The sequence below is a fragment of the Nylanderia fulva genome, unplaced genomic scaffold, assembly GCF_048542155.1.
Source record: "Nylanderia fulva isolate GAGA-0341 unplaced genomic scaffold, ASM4854215v1 Scaffold11, whole genome shotgun sequence".
In the NCBI taxonomy this organism is placed as follows: domain Eukaryota; kingdom Metazoa; phylum Arthropoda; class Insecta; order Hymenoptera; family Formicidae; genus Nylanderia; species Nylanderia fulva.
In genome coordinates, this window is record NW_028189302.1 from 791,105 (window position 1) to 811,064 (window position 19,960).

Consider the following 19,960-nt stretch of genomic DNA (forward strand, 5'->3'; position numbering starts at 1 on the left):
TTTCACACTTAAGACTATTGTTGTTGTATATTCGCGGCGGCCATATTTGTTTTGCTTCAGTAGCGCCTCTCTTACCGCGGTGGACGTTTTTTTTGTCAATTGCATGCTATTGCTTCTCACCGAGTACGATCGATTACAGCATTTTTGTCCAGTGCATTTAATTATTCAAAAATGAAATTCCACGATAATCCATTTATACAATTTTGCAAAGGTGGAGATATAACTTTAGATATTTGTAGAATTTAAATCGGAATTGCAGATTGTGTTGCAACAAATTTGACTGTTACGGTTTTGCATTTCATAAGATTAAGTGTGAGATTAATGAGATTTTAATACAGCTATCTTCGTAGAAATAAATAAAAACAACTCGCAGGCAATAAATCAGGATTTAAATTTAAGATGTAAAAGAACTTTAAGTATGTAAATAAGATGATAAAATATCAATTTGTCGGAAACTCGTCTAAATAGAATAATGCGTTCGAATTTACGTGAATTTATGAGAATATTAAACGAAAAATACTGCAATTTTTTCAATTCATATAATCTTTAGAGAAAAATCTTCAGAATTTGATATTAGCGTTAATATTTGATTTGATTGTGAACTTTTCTCCTCTCCTTTAATATAGAAATATTTATTTTTGCTTTATTTTTAGTAACAATTCTGTCAAATTTGTAATATAATAATAAAATATAACAATATTCTTTTGTTATCTAAATGTAGTATATTAAAAAATATTAAAAATAGTAAAAAATAAAATAAAAATAGTAAAATAAAAATATTAAAAGGCACTGCTATTAAATATTAGTAAATAAAATATATTTTTATTGTTTTTTCTTTATCTCTAAATTTAAATTTTTCAAAATTACTGCATTATTGGTTAATATTTAACAATAACTTATTACAGCGTCTATATTTACTTAGCTAATAGAAACTAATTATTTTAAGAGAAAATTTCCTTGCAATAATAAAACTGACATCTATTTTAAGTTTGTAACGTTTTAAAAAGTATAATAATAAAAGAAAAATGAAGCAGAGTTGCGTCTGGCAAACTTAAAAGGAAAGAAGCAAACAGCGTGATCCATTATTTTAATTAATTGATGTTTACGAGTTTTTGATTGTCAATCAAAAGTGAGACGTAAATATTTTCGCACGATAAAAGCATTAATTAACCGGAGATTAAACTAACAGAGGCTGCACTCTGTCAATCCCAGATATATATTTTCAAACCAGCGCATTTCGCGAGAAAGAAAAAAAGGGAGGTGCATAATTTTTTTCTAATGCTAGAAAATAAATTTGCTAAAATTAATTTCGATGTTCACGCGCGTGTTCGGATCGTATAGTTTTAGTCGAAAATCCGATAATTGACAGACTACGCGTTACTGCACAAGTGCACAAACCACAACCGCGCGCGCGAATGCAGTTGCTGCTAAAATTAATAAACACAAATAATTATGATCCCGGAAGGAGAGTTAATAGGGAGGGTGTATTTATCGCGTCAGACTCTTGACGAATGAATCGAAATGAGATTTGCAACGGACCCTGGCCCCGTAACAGTAATACGATACGAACTAATAAAAATTGATCTCACGTTCGATTACGAGGTTAATTGCTACTGGCGGACAACAATATTGATCAATCAAAGTATGCACCAGCGCACGTGGAGGTGCATAAGTATATGCACATTGCATACGCGCAACGGATGTAAATTGCACTTTCGTAAATGTTAATCCTTACGTTTTACACTACATTTCGATGTAATTTTTCTTTTTTTTCGCGGATTAATTCGCTCGATGTCGCAATCGCGACCGATTTCTAATTATAAACCGCTTAATTAAATAATTAATGTTTTACCCGCTTTATTGCATCCAATAATGAAATTTACCATCTAATATAAGCGTATCATAATCATTAATTATCGAGAGAATTAGTTGACGCCATTTTGCAATTAAAATATTCATTTGCATTTGGATAAAATAATTTACATGAAAAAAGAAGAATATTTTTTTTTGAAATTACAGAATTGCATATTCGATCGATCTCTGTAGTAAATAACTTTTTGTAATCTGCAATACAAATGTCACAATCTTTTTAAAAAAGTAGATAATTTTGAGCGAGTAAATTATTATTTAAAAAATTACTCGAAAAAATAAAGTTTTATAGGATTTTCTTATGCAATACATTTTTTTTCTGATGTACTAGAAAAGAAAAAATTTTAGAGAGCGAAACTTTATCTCCGCGTGATTCCAGTATTAAATTTTTAATATAATAATAATATAATAATAATAAGGAAGAAAGACGTTCCTTTTAAAAAAGTTCTTAAACAGAATCCTTTGTACATCTCAAACTCTTGAAATTCTACGCACAAGAAAATGTTATATGCGGTTATCAAACGTCGCTTGTGAAACTTTAGCAATATACACATAAATGTGCGTTTCTATTTATAATCTTACACTAAACACGGAGTTTTACCGAGAAGAAGGAAGAAGGGATGCTTTCATGAAATTGATCATAAGTTTTAGTATCGACAGATGTTTCTCCGTTTCAGTTTGCACGCTAAGAGCATATTTCTGCGAATAAATGTCTCTTTATCGTTAAACTCCAGAATAAACATCCGCAGAATTTTTTTAAAGAGGAGAAGACATAATTAAATTTTATTTTTTGTTTCTCTAACTTTTTCTTAATTATAAATGTATTGTTATTTTTGTATATATTAAGAGGATGCTTATTGTTCTGTTTTACCGACTTTAAGTTAGGTTAGGTTCACTTTTTATTAAATATACAGATTGAAAAATTTTCCACAATAAAAGTACTGATAATAATGAATAGGGAGCGCTGTTCAGCTACTAATTTTTGCTGTTTTATGCCTCAACATCGATTCCACGCGCAAATATACATACATAATTAATTCAAGTACAAATCTTTTGATACAGACTTTTAATCTCATTTTTATTACTCTGCATTATTCTTTCATGTCATCTCTATTAGGTACGCAATATTTTGTGTGCAAATAAACTGCATAACTATTGTGTTAAATAAGTATTCTTATAAGCTAATGCAAGAGGCCGATAAAAAACTGTAATTGTTCAACTTTTATTGTTTTTTATATGAAATTCGCGCTCCTCGTTCATTATTATCAGTACTTTAATTGTGGAGAAAAATTTTTCAATCTGTATAGCCAATAAAAATAAAAGCCCTTAAATTCAAAGTCGGTAAAACAGTCATGGTCAGCATTCCCTTAAATGTGCAAGTCTCTTTCTCGTTGATCTCCGTTCGCAGGATTTTTTTCAGACAGGGAGAGACATAATTAAAATGTTTCATTTTATTTTTGTTCCTCTTAATTTTTTTAAACTAAAAATTTATTTGGTTATTTTTTTATATATTAAATATGCAAATAAATTTGTTCAAAATACTTAATTTTCTATTAAATCCAGAGAAGGGAACAAATTGCCTCTTACATCCTCTCGCGGACGTTTATGATTCCAGATCTGGTTCTAACATTCAACAAACAGCAAGTAGCGAGCAACATATCTGTATGTGTATGGCATAGTAAATACGGAGGGAAGCAAAGGATTAAGGGAGGAGAAGGGAAAGGAGAGAGCCTGGTATAGTTCTCTCTCTCGGGACTGAAGTCCACTTGACTCAGAGGAAGATCGATCCTCGGGGAGCTGAATAAATAGACGGTGTGCAACAACATTGCGCGATCGTTTTAGTGTAAGCCCTGCTTCTCGTAGAGTTTATAAATAACCGTATACATATATATACATATATATATATGCACACAAATTGATCAAGATCTTTTGGCGAAAGCGTAATAAAATCGTTTACGTTCGCCGAGGTGAAGAGTTCAGCGAAGAAGACGAATAAAGGACGACGAGAAATTTGAGTTTTGATTAGAAAAGCTCCGACTTATTGGCTACAGTTTACCGATGTGCTTGCCTTCTTTCTCTATCTGAAAATCACTCTTTTCTCGCTTCGCTGATCTTCGAATAACAAATAGTATTTTATTGATTCACCTTCGATCTCCCGTCGTCGTCGTCCTCGCGTGTAAATTTGATATATTTTCCAAACTTTCGAAATAGAACGTCTCGTCAATATATACACGCGAGGTAAACATTTATTATCTCTTCGATGTAAGGAAATGTAAAATTATGTACTTCGAGAAAATGGGGTTAATCTTGGCAAAAAGGAAAACTTTTCTTTCGATGTGATAAATAATATTATAAATAATGTTAAAAATAATTTAAATAATATAATAAATAATTGTGATAAATAATTAATTATGATCTCTATCGTAAATTTTATTTATTATAAATAAAATAAAACTATTTTTGTAGTTCGTATAGGAAAAGAGGCTATTTATATATAAAGAATACACACGCTATGTTTTAATTATGAGTATATATGTATGTATTTATCAAAGAGGACATTGATGCAATTTTGACTGTGTGTTCGCTATTACATTATTATGCCAGATTTAATGAGCACAAATATCAGGTAGTGATTAACGAAAATTAATATGTGGATGAATAATTATTTATTATTTTGTTTGGCAACGACACAGATTTTCCACTACATAAATGTATCAAAACAGTTATATTTCAATAAATTTATATTAATTTTAATAATATACTTAGAAAGAGAAGGAAGGAAGTAGCTCTATTTATTATTATATTTCTCTAAAAAAAGAACCGAAAAATTCCATGACATATAATAATCGGTCAGCTTTAAAGTTGCCAACGATGCGTGGCATGATCGAAACGCATTGAAAAATGTAGTTTTTTCACGATGAAAATGTCAGGAAAACTGATTTGTTGTAAAAAAAACATATTTTTATAGAATTGAAAAAAGATATATATATATATATATATATATATATTATTAACAATTAAATATTACAGCACAATAGTTTATATTTCTGATATTTTCTGAATAATTTTAATATAAAAACGTCTTTTTAATACATATTATTAGTCTGTAATCATATTTGTTGCAGTTATTAAATGTTCTCAAAAACAAAACTTTATACTAAATTAACTGAAAAATTTGTTTTATATTTATTCCATTTTTCATCGCGTTTAAATTCAATTTTATTCAATTTAAATTTTATATTGAAAGAAGATAGTATCACACGATAAACGCAAATAACAAAACTAAACTAGAACAAATTAACGCTTGGTACAAATTAGCAAAGAAAATGTTATTATTACAATTTCCAACACGTTTTTCTCTCTTTAAATTACTAAATTTAATTCAATAGGAAATTACTTGCACATATAAAAATCGAAGTTACATGCATTCTGGCACGTTTCGCTCAATCGCAAATAAATATCTATCGGATCATTATTAATATTCCCAATTAATATGCTTTAATTTGTTTTAAAAGATAAATCACATTTTTGCATATATTTTGATTTAAAGATGATTTTTAATGCATACTAAAGCTGCTATTAAAATATGTGCAAGGGCACGTTTTATTTATATATACGACCGAAGGAATATTTATGCGTATCAGAATAAATTAAATATTAAATTAGATTTTTATATTTATTTTTATCAATTTCACCTTCATCAGTGACACGAATATCTGTTCATATATATATATATATATATATATATGTACACTACTGCTCAAAAGTATTTGCCCATCTAAGTAAATTGTGTTTAAATGATTATAAATAAATGACTATAAATGTGCGTGACTATATATGACTATAAATGACTATAAATTAATGACTATAAATGTGACTAATAAAATTTGTCTATTACTCTTTCCGGCCTTATAAAGTTCGATAATTATATGCCTCTCTTCTCTTCAAATAATTCCTTTTTTTTACTATTTTAATATTACGAGGAAGAAAAAAAACAAAATTATTTTTGCAAAATATGCGTTGAAAGATGTTGTCTGTTTAAATGACAGCAGATAACTGACGTAAATCTATATTAATATATACATTCTAAAATATCAAATAAACAAAAAAATTCTATGAAACATGCGTCTCTGTAATAAAAACTTAGAAAGTACTCATTCTAAAAAAAGAGTCATAAATGTCTTATTGTCATAAGGCTGGAAAAAGTAGTAGATTTTATAGTCATTTTATAGTCATTATATAGTTATATATAGTCATTTATAGTCATTTATAGTCATTTATTGTTATTTATTGTCATTTATAGTCATTTATAGTCATTAATTTACAGTTATTTATAGTCATTTATCGGTCGGTCTATATTTCCTTTATAAATTTTATTATAATATGTATGCACGCATGTGTGTGTATACATATATACATACATATAGACAAAGAGAGAAAGAGATACACACATGCGTGCGTGTATATTATAATAAAATTCATAAAGGATGTATAAACCGACCAAATAGAATATGTTATAATAAATATAACGCCCAAACTATTCGATATATACTTCGATTGAGATTTTCCGTTTAAATTAATTCGCAAATTATGCACTTTGAAACTTCAGAACTTTGAAATTCGAGGATGAAATAATTTCAAACGTGCCGCGTTATATGTCGTACGCTTAAGTTAAGCCGGCCAAATGATCGTCTCTCTTAAGGATCTCGTTACGTTGATAGTAAACTTATAATGGCGATGGGAAGCATGTCGAAGACGCGCGCAGCAGAAGCAAATTGAATTTTAACTCGTATCAACTTTATTTTAAAAGGCAATATTTATCGGAAAAGGAGTTGCAAATAATCTCCTTAGCTGAGGATGCATTTCCTCCGCGCGATTGATTATTTATATATACGGTGAGATTGGATTTTTCTACGATTGCTCTTTATTTTTTCTATGAAATATAATTGAAGAACAATACATCAATTATAATTGTAATTATGATCTTTGCAACGGATATCCTCATCATTTTCATCATTTTTCACATAACAAGGACTGAAACTTTAAATAGAGAAGAGAGTGAATATTTTTTTATATAGAAAGTAAAATGGAATAAAATAAATTTTGCCATTGCTAGATCTCATAAATGCGATTTTTTTAGATGAAACTAATTTTCTCTTTGACACTTTCAATATTCTAAAAATGTTGTGATGGTATATAACGTAATTATAAACCTATCTTGAGTTATCTAAAAATAAATGCTAAATTGTATACAAATAAGATTTTGTAATTTAATTTTTTAAGTAACTGAGTCTACAAAAATTTTTCTTCAAATAATGGAGAATTTAGATTCTTTGAGATATCATGGTAAGTTGCATTTAAATAAGCATTTTAATATAAATTAAAATAAAATAATTTTAAAGTTGTATTAGGTCAAGTAAGAAAGATCAATAAATGTACAATAATAGAATAAACCAATTAAAATATGCATATGTTTTGTATTTCATTAAACATATATTTGTTTTAATTTAAGAAATATTTTTAATTAATAATTTAATTTATTTTTTTAACTTATGCTAATGAAATATTCCCAAAGATTATTTTTTAAGGATAAGAAATGAATTTTTAGATTTATGTGGAGTTATAAAGGTGTTTTTTTAAATTTGTTCTTTGTTCTTGGAAAATAATTAATAATCATTTGTAATATTATATTTTATTAGCAAATTTAAAAATAATATTCTGTACCCATTTATATCTTCATTAAAACAATTTTCCTTCTTATTTTGTAAACTTTTTAGAAAAGATTTTAATTAATTATACTTTATGTAGATATAAAAAAATTTTTTTAATTATTTACAATATGGGAAAAATTACTTTCAAATTAACCAGAAAAAATTTTGCAAAACATTATTTACACGAAAAGAAAAATAAAATTTTAGCTTGATCCACTTTATAATTACTTCATCAGAATGATCCATTTTACCCTGTAAGTGAGATAAAAGGGACCACAAAATAAAGTTTCATGAAAAGTTTAGTAAAAATTGAATTTTTATATATTTAAAAAATTCAGTATTTTAATCGTATAATAAAAAAGTCCAAATTATTCATACAATTATAATATTAAATTCAGCTTATCTACTCTGCTAAAATCTATATCAGCTATTTTCAAGATTAATAACAAATTTTCCCTCTCTCTTTCTCTCTCCACAATATCAGTAAGCAGCTTGAATAAGCAAAATCAAAGCCCTTTAGTAAAGCATTATGTGTGCATCTAGCTGGTTGAATTTGCACTATTATGTGTAATGCTATGCACTTGAACACGAACACGTGCATAGTACAAGATAAACTTAAAGGAAAGCATCTTAGATCCCTATAAATTAATTTTCCTTTATAAAATAACTGGACAAAATGTCCGAAAACTCTCTATAACAAGCTTATACATAAATAGATTATCTTTTTATTTATACCTATGATATTTATATTTTTAAACAAATTACTAAATATATGATCGTCTTTTTTAATTTGTTTGTGCTTTAAGAATTAATTGTATTTATAATAAAATAAGATATTACTGAAGGAGAACTTTATTTTCTCTGATTTTGTCGAAACTTTACAATATTGTGTATTTTTATGTATAAAACACAAATCCTAAATTAAAATGGTCACTCTCAAATAGGAAAAAAGTTACAGTGAGGGAATTTTAATTTATGTTTTATACACAAGAATATACAATTGCAAAGTTTTAACAAAATTGAAGAGGATTAATTATTACTAAATATTTAAGTAAAAATTGATGAGACTCACCAATAATGCATAGCAGCGGAGTTGTTAACTATAAGATATAAATACATGGAAGTTACGTATTTGGAATTTTAAAAATAATTAATATCTCGAAAAATAAAATTATTATTTAAATAGATATATTTAATTAAAAAAGCATTACATTATATTAATTAAGTTTAAGTAAAAAATAATAAATAAATTATTTACTATTATAGTTCTGTAAAATTAAAAATAAGCAAATATACATATACACACACACACACACACACACACACACACACACACACACACACATATATATATATATATATATATATATATATATTATAACTTTATATTACAAAATAATGTACAAAAAATGTACCATGCAAATATAAATATATTTAATTAAACTTAAAGATAGAATAATAAATAAATAACAAAATATAATAAAAAATAAATAAATTATTCACCATGTAGTTGTGTCACCTCAGGCCTCCTCGTAGAAGAAACTTCAAAACACTTATACTCGCGTTACTTTTTTTTGTTCGTAGCGACCCTCGAATTTCAGCTAACACATTTTCAACGCGTTTCGGTAAATTTGGTAAACGAATTTCCGACTGGACTCCGGTTTACAAGAAAGTTTTGGAGAGCAAACGTGCACGATATTGAAATACCATTGACAAATATGGCGGCGCAACCTAACCGCTATCGCAATTGACCAGCGATTTTTACGAAAATTACGAGCCCAGTTTCGTCGTGTAACAATATACTTCAATACGATGATGCGAAAGTACGGCCAGAAACGCGTGAATGCCCACTTAAAATATAATTGACAACGCCGAAAAACTCGGAAAATTTTCGCGTCGAAAGCACTCGAGTCGGAGCGTGACGTCACGCGGTCACGTGCCTGCGGAGGAACAAACCGCGAGATTTGACAAGGTCGACGAGAATAGTCTCTCGACTATTGTTAATTATTTATTTCATTACTTATTTGATAAAGCAATAGAAGAATAAGTATTGACTGGATATCTTGTCAAGCAGAGTTACAGTATTTTTGTGCGTAAAACATAAATCTAAATTAAAAACCAGCCCGACTGTAATTTTTTTCATATTTGAAGACAATTTTAATTTACATGTCTTGCGCACAAAAATACAAAATAAATTAAATATAGTTTTGGCAAAATCGGAGAGGACGGAACTCTTCTTTAGTATTATCCAAAATAAATTATATGGAAAATATTTGTTAAAATATTCTTTCCAGATATCAAATAGAATAAAAATTATATATGAATTATTTACAGAATTACACTATCGGGATGGTGATATAATCTGATGCGGCTCTATAATATCATTTTTAATTATCTCTGATATTCTATCTCCAATAACTGCATATATGATTACATCTGCAATAGAAATATTACGAGAAGAGGTATAAATCATTTTATGTAATAAAGAGAGCAATAGAGAAATTGCATGTGTTTTTTAAGAAATTGTGAAATATTTATCAGATTTATTGTTATCATTTTTATAATCCGTATTTTATTATTTTAAATCGCAGAATCCATATTTCACGTTGCATTTATTGTATAAAATAACAGATAGAGCTACATATTTTTATAATATGGCTATTAGTAAAAAAGTATCGTATTTTAACTTGTAAATAAACTCGTACAAATAATTTTATGATTATTTGTATAAAGCAGCAACGCGAAATAATTTTTTCATTTATCGATATCTTTTACGTGTGAATTCACCTAACAATTATTTTTTGTGTTAATCAATATGGAGTAATTTAATATCATTTTTGCGTTATTTTTTTGTTTTGTTTTTTTTGTTTTGTTTATGAACTAAAATAATAAAATTTTCTTCTTTTGTTATTTTACAATCGATTTTATTTTGATTTCTTCCATTTCATATTGAACATTAATATTTAATATAAAATAAAATATAAATATGTAATATAATTGATATTTATTATAAAATATGAATTAATGCTGACGATAAGAATATTTTCTCTTACAGATGATGATAGCAAACGATGTTTTCAATATAAGCAACAGCTCCGAAGGAAAGGAATACGACTTAGAATATGTACCGTATGATCAACGACCTGAGACTTACATCGTACCTGTAGTGTTTTCGTTAATTTTGGTCGTAGGTGTAGCAGGAAACGGTATCTTGGTTCTTATTTTATTATGCCACGCCAATATGAGAAATATACCAAACACTTACGTACTATCTTTGGCCCTGGGCGATCTTTTGGTGAGCATCTTGCTGTCGCAGTTATGAAAAATTAATTGAACAAAAATACATTTTTCTTTGCTTAGCGATACAGAATAAATCTCTTGAAGCAAATAATTTTTTATTACAATAAATACAAGATCAATTCAATAACTTTTTCTTCAAAGCTGTCAAAAACATATGCTTCTTTCCGCAGAAATAAATCTCTGCTCTAGAATGCTCTAGAATCAGAAAAAAATATATTACAATTCTTTTTTTTTATTAAAATTTATAAATTATTATAATTCAAATAATTTTTAATTGTACGAATTTAATTTATTTTTGATTAATTAATTAAAAAATCAAGGTACAAAGAAAAATTATATTTGTTATATTTCTTGGTGTATACCTTCTTTTATTAAAAAAATATATATTTGAATGTTGCACAATATTAAAAAAAAAATATATTACAATGCTTTATTCGGTATCAAAATATTTAAATTTTTAATTATACAAAAATTGATTTAAGAAATCAAGGTGTAAAAAAAAATTATGCTATGTTTCTTGCTGATTTTCCTTTTGTTTTTATGTTCTCGGATAATTTCCCATACAGCACAAAATATTATGAACGTTTTCAAAAAATATTTCTAAATATTCCTATAAAATATTGCATAAAAACATTTTAAAATAGTCTTAAGAATATTTTTAAATAATTTAAAAATTTTTTGTGATAACATTTTTTAGAATATTTTAAAAAACTTTTAAAAATATTTTTTAAACATGAAAAGTGGACATAAACATAGTAACATTTTAAAAATATTTTAAAGAATTATTTTATCTTTTAAGAAATATTTGTAAAAGGTTTTAAAAATATTTTGTGCTGTATGGATTACTATATATATATATATATATATATATATATATATATTTTTTTTTTTTTTAATTTTAATATATATAAATTTAGCAACATATGATGAATCCGACCACAACAAAATTCTTTGTTACAGGTAATTGTGACTTGCGTACCGTTTACGTCTATTCTTTACACGATCGAATCGTGGCCGTGGGGCTTAACTATCTGCAAACTATCCGAATGCGCTAAGGATATTTCAATCGGTGTGTCGGTGTTTACTCTGGCGGCTTTGTCAGCCGAAAGGTAAACATCTTATTGCGCTACGAGAGGTTAAATCAAGATGTTAGATACAGTTGGTGGAATGCCACCGCGAATATATGAATCCGCAGCTTGATTTCACTCACTTAATTGAAATTCTAAATGAAATTTTTATTATGATATACATTTGAGCGCATGAAAGCTCTTTTAAAACTAATTAACGCGCACCACGTATCAATGACTAAAAAGAAATGTAACAATAGTGGGTGCGTAACATCATTAGGTTGAGCCACATATAAAATTCAAAGCAGTCGTTAAGTTTTTATTTTAAACATTATTCCATGGAAATAATGTTAATTAAGAAATAAGTTTAATTTTTTTAATTTTAGAATTTTATTTCGATCTCAACATTAATCCTTCTGTCAATGAACAGGTGTCCGGATATCCAAAGCAATTTTAAATGTGTTGGAATTTTTCTTTATCCAAAATAAAATACAAAGGGCTTTTGTATTCGGAAATTTCCTAAAATAGAACAAGAAAGAATATTTGATGCCCAGCAGGTAGAAAACAATTATATTGCAATGTGTCAAAAACACGCAGTTGATACCCGGATACTCATATATTGATAAAAAGGTAAAAAAATTATGTATTGACAGAAGGGTTAATTTAGGCAAAAACGATAACGTCAGAGAGATCCGATATATATATATACATAAAATGTCACACTAAAAATATACAAGTAGATCTCGTTATTTGGAGACAATTTTTCCTCAGCAAAAATGTTTGCCATTATATATCTCTATAATTAAATCTTAAATTAAAATTTTATTAAAATAAACTGTACTTGAAATTAATAGGAGAATGTGGTTTTGTTAATATTATATTTTCACAAGGCTTAGTTTACGACAAACCCTTTATTTTCAATTGCTTATAACTCGAAAATTATTGACATTTTAATATTTTTGCTGAAGAAAAATTGTCTCCAAATAACAAGATCTACTTGTATATTTTTAATGTGACATCTTATGTCAAATTAATCAATTGTTTGTATCTTCCGAGTAATTTACCTCCTAAATTAACGAGTTTATAGGATATATATAATGTATCCTCGCATTTTCTCAATTCTCTCTCCGCAGATATTGCGCCATCGTGAATCCCATCCGTCGACACGTAGCGGGATTAAGTGCAAAACCGCTAACTATTTTAACGGCATCCCTTATCTGGGTCCTAGCGATTGTCTTAGCTATACCTGCCGCGCTCTTCTCCCACGTTCCGACTATACAATTGCACGGAAACCACAGCATTTTAATCTGCAGTCCTTTTCCCGACGAATTTGGTAAGAATCCTCCCATCTTGTATCACAAATGTCACTAACTGCAATTAAAAATTGCAATATTAAAAAATATAATTGTTCTATAAATTATCTACAATAATATAAATTTAATAATAATGAAACTTAATAAAATATAAAATAATATAAATTTCCAAGTAAAAATTGTCAACAATAAAATTTATATTATTCTATATTTTATTAAATTTCATTATTATTAAATTTATATTATTGTAGATAATTTATAGAATAGTTTTATTCTTCTATTTTTTTATTTATTTAAAAGATTTATATATTTTAAATATTGTGAGAAATTTTTTCGATACGATTTATTTAATGGCATTTACTAGCCAATAATTTCCGAGCTTTTTATATCATCTCTGGTATTAAATATAGCTCATTAAAGTTTCAATTTATGTATAATATATCTTGATCCTTCTGTCAATAAACAGGTACCTGGGTACCTATATATTGATAAAAAGATGAAAAATAATGCATTGGCAAAAGGATTAAGAGGTAAAATAAGATGTAACCACCGTTATATTACATGCCATTTGTATCGCGCAGGTAAAACCTATACGAAAGGCATGGTAATGTTCAAATTTTTGGCGTATTACGCGATACCGCTATGCGTGATAGCCGGTTTCTATCTGGGGATGGCACGGCATCTAGCACTGTCCACCATAAATATGCCAGGTGAACTCCCCGATCATCGCTTTGAACAGATAAGGGCACGCAGGAGGGTACATGAAAATATATTAATTTCTTACAACACACAATCACAAAACGTGAAGAGCATGCTTCGCACGAATTAACCCTTCTGTCAAGGAACGGATGCCCGGCCCATACAGCACAAAATATTTTTTTAAAATCTTTTAAAAATATTTCTTAAAAGACAAAATAATTCTTGAAAATATTTTTAAAATGTTTCTATGTCCGCTTTTTCATGTTTAAAAAGTATTTTTGAATATAGATTTAAACTTATATTTCAAAAATATGTATCAAATATTTAAGAAAATAGTAGCTAACAGACTGTTGATATGACAGGACAACTTTCATGTTTCTATCTTGAATTAATGTAATTGCTGAATAAGAACAAGTATGTATTATAGATCAAATTTAGTGTTAATGTAATGTTAATTTCGCTTGCAAAATTATGTATTTTTGTATTCTAGCACTTGAAAAGGACCACAATTTGGGTCGAAATGTAGTGTGTACTTATTTTCAATAAATGAATAGCCAATTTTTGGTCGAGTTAAATTGCATCTTATTATTTGTTAAAATTTGTCACTGGCAATCAACAATTAGTTATGAAGAGATTTAAGAAAATATTTTCTGAGCGATAAAGAAGAACATTTTTAAAAATATTTTTAAAATTTTTCAAAATATTGTAAAAAAATGTTATCACAAAAAATTTTAAAATTATTTAAAAATGTTCCTAAAACTATTTTAAAATGTTTTTTAATGCAATATTTTATAAAAATATTTAGAAACATTTTTTGAAAACATTCATAATATTTTGTGCTGTATGGGGAGTACAGGGTGTCCCATAGGAAATTGCTGAAACCAATCAGCTGTCATTTTTAAATGCATGCAGGTATCGATAAAACAAAAATTGTGTTAAAAAGAGGAAAGTCTACAGTAGTTTTTAATGGATCCCTTTCTAAAAAAAGGTATGCAAAGTCGATTATCATAAATACTGTTGCTGCTTTCTCGCGATGCTGATTCGTTGTCTTGATTAACATTATGTGTTATATTAAAAGCGTCAAGCAATTGTCATCGTAAAGATTAACAGTTTGACAGTTGTAAAATAAAAAATAAAAATAATATCAATAACGTTCACAAAGACGCTTATGTCGTCTGGTACATAACAAAAATTCAGAAATTAAAATTATACATAATTAAAATTCGGCAAATTAAAATTATATAATAAACATTCGGGGGAATGAAAATTAAAATATATAATATATATAATACAATATAAAATTAAAATATAACTGTTTAATATAATATTGTGTATATTATGTATATTAGGTATAAAAAATTATTATTACAATCAATGCATAAAAAATATATCAATTAATTACACAACGCATAAGAATTCGATATTTAAATCTTTAACAGAAAATACAAACACAGAAATAAAATTTTCTATAAGGATCTTTTATAATCAAATATCTACACTTTCATTAGACTCGCGCGAAACTCTATACCCCATATATCCATCAAGCTGCGCGGTTCGCGCGACACTGATTCTCATGCGAGGTATCGCGAGCGCGAAACCGAGGTCACGTGATCAATGGGTCTACTGGTCACGTGGCCACTGGTCATGTGACCATCGGTCCCGCGCTCGCGATACTCCGCTCGAGAATCAGTTTCGCGCGAGCTGCGCACTGTGATGGACGTGTGGGGTATACTAATCTGGATGCAAAAGATAAAGAAAAAACAATCTGCACAACCCGTGCAGTGTAGCGGACGCGTACAGACGCCAAATATCTAATGGAAGCACAGATATTTTGATCGAAAGATTCTTGTAGAATATATTTTTTGTTTTGTATTAAAAATTTATAGAATTTTTTTATGAATCACGTAATTAATAAATATATTTCTATGCATGCATGGCAATAATAATTTTATACGTGCGTTGCAATTTTTAAGGTTTTATCAAAGAATAAAATAACTTTGCTTCGCGCACGTAATTATATTCGATTAAAATAAACGAAATGAGAAAAATATATATACAAAGATACAAAATAGTTCTCACACAATACAATAGAAATTCGGCGAATTAAAATTATGGTCATATTTATAATCAAAGGCGCGCGCGATGCGCGTTTAAAATGTTTGTATATTGGTTTATTTTATTGAAAAAAGTAATGAAAAAAATACTAATAATCACATATATGTAAATTAATGATAAATAATTTCGAAGTGCGTGCCATTTAAATTTGTACAAAATTCTATTCGTTTACGAAAACTTGTAAAAACATTGTAACATATTATTTTTAATGTTATTGACGATCCTTTTAATAGCTGCTATTAAATCTGGCACTATTGAAAATATGTATCATTAGATTATGTGATTTTGTGATTATTAGCATTTTTTCATTACTTTTTATCAATAAAATAAACTGGTATACAAACATTTTATTTATATCCATTAAAAACTGCAGACTTTACTCTTTCCAACACAGTTTTGTTTTCTCAATAACTGCATGCATTAAAAAATATGACAGCTGATTAGTTTCAGCAATTTTTTATGGGATACCCTGTACTTTCTTAAAAAAAAAGGAATAATGCTTAATGCTGATGTAAAAAAATTGTCATAATGAAATGTGTCGAAAACACGCAGTTGGTACCCGGATACCCAAACATTGATGGAAAAAATTATGCATTGACAGAGGGGTTAAACAAAAAATTAAAAATTCTATTTCTCATATTGGACCATCGTTATATTGATGATCTCTTCTTCTTTTTGCTGCAATAACAGGTGGGCAGAATGGTGATGTGTTTCGTAATCGTTTTCGTGATTTGTTTTTTACCATATCACGTGTTCATGCTGTGGTATCACTTCTGCCCAACGTCGCAGAGGGACTATGATGATTACTGGCACGCGTTCAGGATAATCGGTTTCTGCCTTAGTTTCAGCAACAGCTGCGTTAATCCTATAGCCCTGTACTTCATTAGCCGCACATTTCGTCAAAGGTAAGTGCGCATGTTATAACATCGTGAACATCGAGTCATAAAAGAAGCCATCAAAGTTAAAACCGCGCGAATACCGCTAAGTTTGAACTTATTTTATAGTTATTAAACCATATAATTATCAAACTTTTTGTAACAAGTAAAAATGCTAAAGAAAAACAATTCCGTATAAAGCAAAATTTATAAAATAAATTTATTCCAAAATAAAAATCTCATTAGTCACATTTATTTGTATTAATATTGAAAATTATGTAATAATTTTTTTGTCTTTATATGATTTTTTTCAAAAAATCTCATTGTTTTGGATAAAAAATTCGAATTGATAATTTTGGATAAAAGAGTTTATTGCAAGATTTTGATTAATTGTTAATTTATTTAAAAATGTATAATTAAAATAGAGAAAAAATCTTTATATTATTTATATGTTTGTATTCATACGAAATCATGATTTTTTAAGAGAAATTTTTAAAATAAGAATTAATTATATCTTTTTATTGATAAGAAACGCAAATCATATTTTACTAAACAAATTATTTTTTGGTGAAAAAACATATATTTTACAATAAAAATAAAAATTAATTAAATATATTAATTTTTGTAATTCAACTTTTTTTCTTATATTCGAGTTTATGGTCTAATATTTTCCGTTTTAATATAATTTCTCGGATTTTAATTTATGTTCTTCCAGTAAACATTATTTCTGAATTTTAATTAAGTTTCTTTTTGTTTTAATTAAATTTAATTTTGACATTTCGTTAAATTGTGTGTAATTTAAATCGTTATTAAAAAATCGATCCTTAAAAACAATGACGCGAAGTATTTCTAATATAATATTCTTGTGCTGTTATATATAGATTTAACAAATATCTGTGCTTTTGTCTACCGGATGGCTCTGCCATCTGCCGTGGAAATCGAAATGAAAGGAGTCGAATTCGGAGTAATGGTGGCTTTTCCCAGAGAAGTCGGGGCGATATGCGAGGCACGTTTTACGAGACTAGTTTCGGTTCCACCTTCCGAAGACGCACGCAAGAATTTAATTCGACAGGAGTATTCGAGATGGGCAGCATAGAAACGACTAGAGCTACAAACCCCAGCGATCGAAAATTGCTTTCGTAAGTAATTTTCCAATATTTTAACGGAATACAGATGTCCCTGCACACACATGCAAAGCGCAGTGTGAATGCAATCATTGTTGGCAATGATGGATTAATTGTAAAACGGACAAACAACGGCTTCTAAAAAATGGTTATCTATTTATTACGGTGCTACAGGCTTTATATGGTAAGAAAAGCGATACATTGATAGGTCTCGAAAATTTTATTTGAGTAATTGTATTTTTGGAAGTCATCTTTGTCTGCTTGTAATTTTTTTCATAAAAAATGATTAATTTAGAATTATATTATTCATAAATAGTGTAAGTGCGTCGCAATTTTTTCTACTTTAAGGGGATGCTGACCATGACTGTTTTATCGATTTTGAGTTCAAGGATTTTTCTTTTTATTGGCTGTGACAGATGAAAAAATTTTCTCCACAATTAAAGTACTGATAATAATGAACGGAAAGCGCTGGAATTTTATATAAAAAAACCATAAAAATTAAAAAATTAGTTTTTTTATCAGCCTCTTGCATCAGCTCATAATAATACTTATTTAATACAAAAGTTCTGCAATTTATTTGTGCACAAAATATGGAGCTCCCAATAGAGATGACATGAAAGAATAATACAGAAGTAATAAAAATGAGATTAAAAGCCTGCGTATCAAAAGATTTTTCAATCTATATATTTAATAAAAAGTGAACCTAATCTAACTTAAAGTCGGTAAAACAGAACAACGGCAGCATCCTCTTAAACTATGTATTTTTTCAGATAACTTTCTTTTATGTATGACATATTTGCAAATTCAGATTGCAAATTTTATCAAAGTAGACTTTAAGATCTACATTAATAAATCTTTTTTTTTTTTTAGATTAATGATGCAATGTACAAATGTCATTGATTAAAAGAATCATAATTTAGACTGTATAATTTATTTAAATTTGCATTTTCTATTATCGCAAAATAAATATTATTTATTATTTAATTTTAATAAAGAGATAAAAATTACTTTTTAGAAAGAATCTCCTTTCTTTAATAATTGTGTGGAAAGTAAATATATAAAAGATTTATTTTTCCTACCATTAAAACATAAAATATGTAAACTAGTACTTTTAAAACATCCGTACCTGTGCAATATGTATTTTCTGCTCAATCATAAGTCATTGTTAATTAGCAGTTTTTATCCTTTCATACAATTCTTGTACTTAAAAGAATTAAAAGTGTATTATCTGAAAAAATGATAATTATATAATTCTATTATATATTTACTAAACTAAAAAGCAACGAAAAAGCTGACTTTATTAATGCGTTAAATAAGTAATTAGCCATTAGAACAAAAGCGAAAAAGTACAAGACATAATCTCCATTCTCTTTATTATTCTTTTTACAACTAAAATGGCTGGCTCACCGAATTAAATGTTAAATCTCATTCTCTATAAAAGTTGTATCAAACAAAAAGCATGGAAATATAAAACAAATGTAAGACTCATTTCAAATTTTGATATTATCTTAATCTTAAGTAATAAATAGTTGCAATATTATTTTATATTTTTAATTCTACCCAATAATATAGATATATATTATATTTGTCTTTCTAAATATATATTCTCACTGAAATAAAAATGAATCTCCATTTATCGCCCGAAAATTTGTAGTATATTGACGAGATTATATGTGATTATATGAGATTATATGTTACAATTGTATGCGATTTAATGCTACAATTGATTCATTAACAATTCAATTTAGCAAGTTTTGTAGGATTACTTATATTTTTAAATTAGATTTGTATGATGTGCAACCCACATTAATACATTTAGAAAGAGAGAAGAGAGTATTTTAAAAATAACAATATCCAAATAACAAAATCTTACATCATCAGCATACT

The 19,960-nt window shown here is 27.5% G+C and overlaps 1 protein-coding gene across 6 annotated transcripts in view; it reads left to right on the top strand.

Moving 5' to 3' along the window:
- The window catches only part of LOC114937285 (neuropeptide CCHamide-2 receptor), a 68,003-nt gene extending 48,442 nt beyond the window's left edge, over positions 1-19,561 (top strand). For 3 of the 6 annotated variants that reach the window (XM_029310711.2, XM_029310709.2, XM_029310712.2), the window contains exons 3-11: positions 3,485-3,712; positions 9,915-10,042; positions 10,636-10,875; positions 11,841-11,989; positions 13,081-13,280; positions 13,842-14,017; positions 16,765-16,979; positions 17,831-18,088; positions 18,944-19,561. In XM_029310711.2, the coding sequence (XP_029166544.1) occupies positions 10,007-10,042; positions 10,636-10,875; positions 11,841-11,989; positions 13,081-13,280; positions 13,842-14,017; positions 16,765-16,979; positions 17,831-18,088; positions 18,944-18,977 (1,308 nt within the window). In that variant the 5' untranslated portion in view covers positions 3,485-3,712; positions 9,915-10,006 and the 3' untranslated portion in view covers positions 18,978-19,561. Of the gene's footprint in view, positions 1-3,484; positions 3,713-9,914; positions 10,043-10,635; positions 10,876-11,840; positions 11,990-13,080; positions 13,281-13,841; positions 14,018-16,764; positions 16,980-17,830 lie in introns of all 6 variants that reach the window. The other 3 variants (XM_085486147.1, XM_029310710.2, XM_085486149.1) reach the window with 3 other exon arrangements.
- The last annotated feature ends 399 nt before the right edge of the window (positions 19,562-19,960 follow it).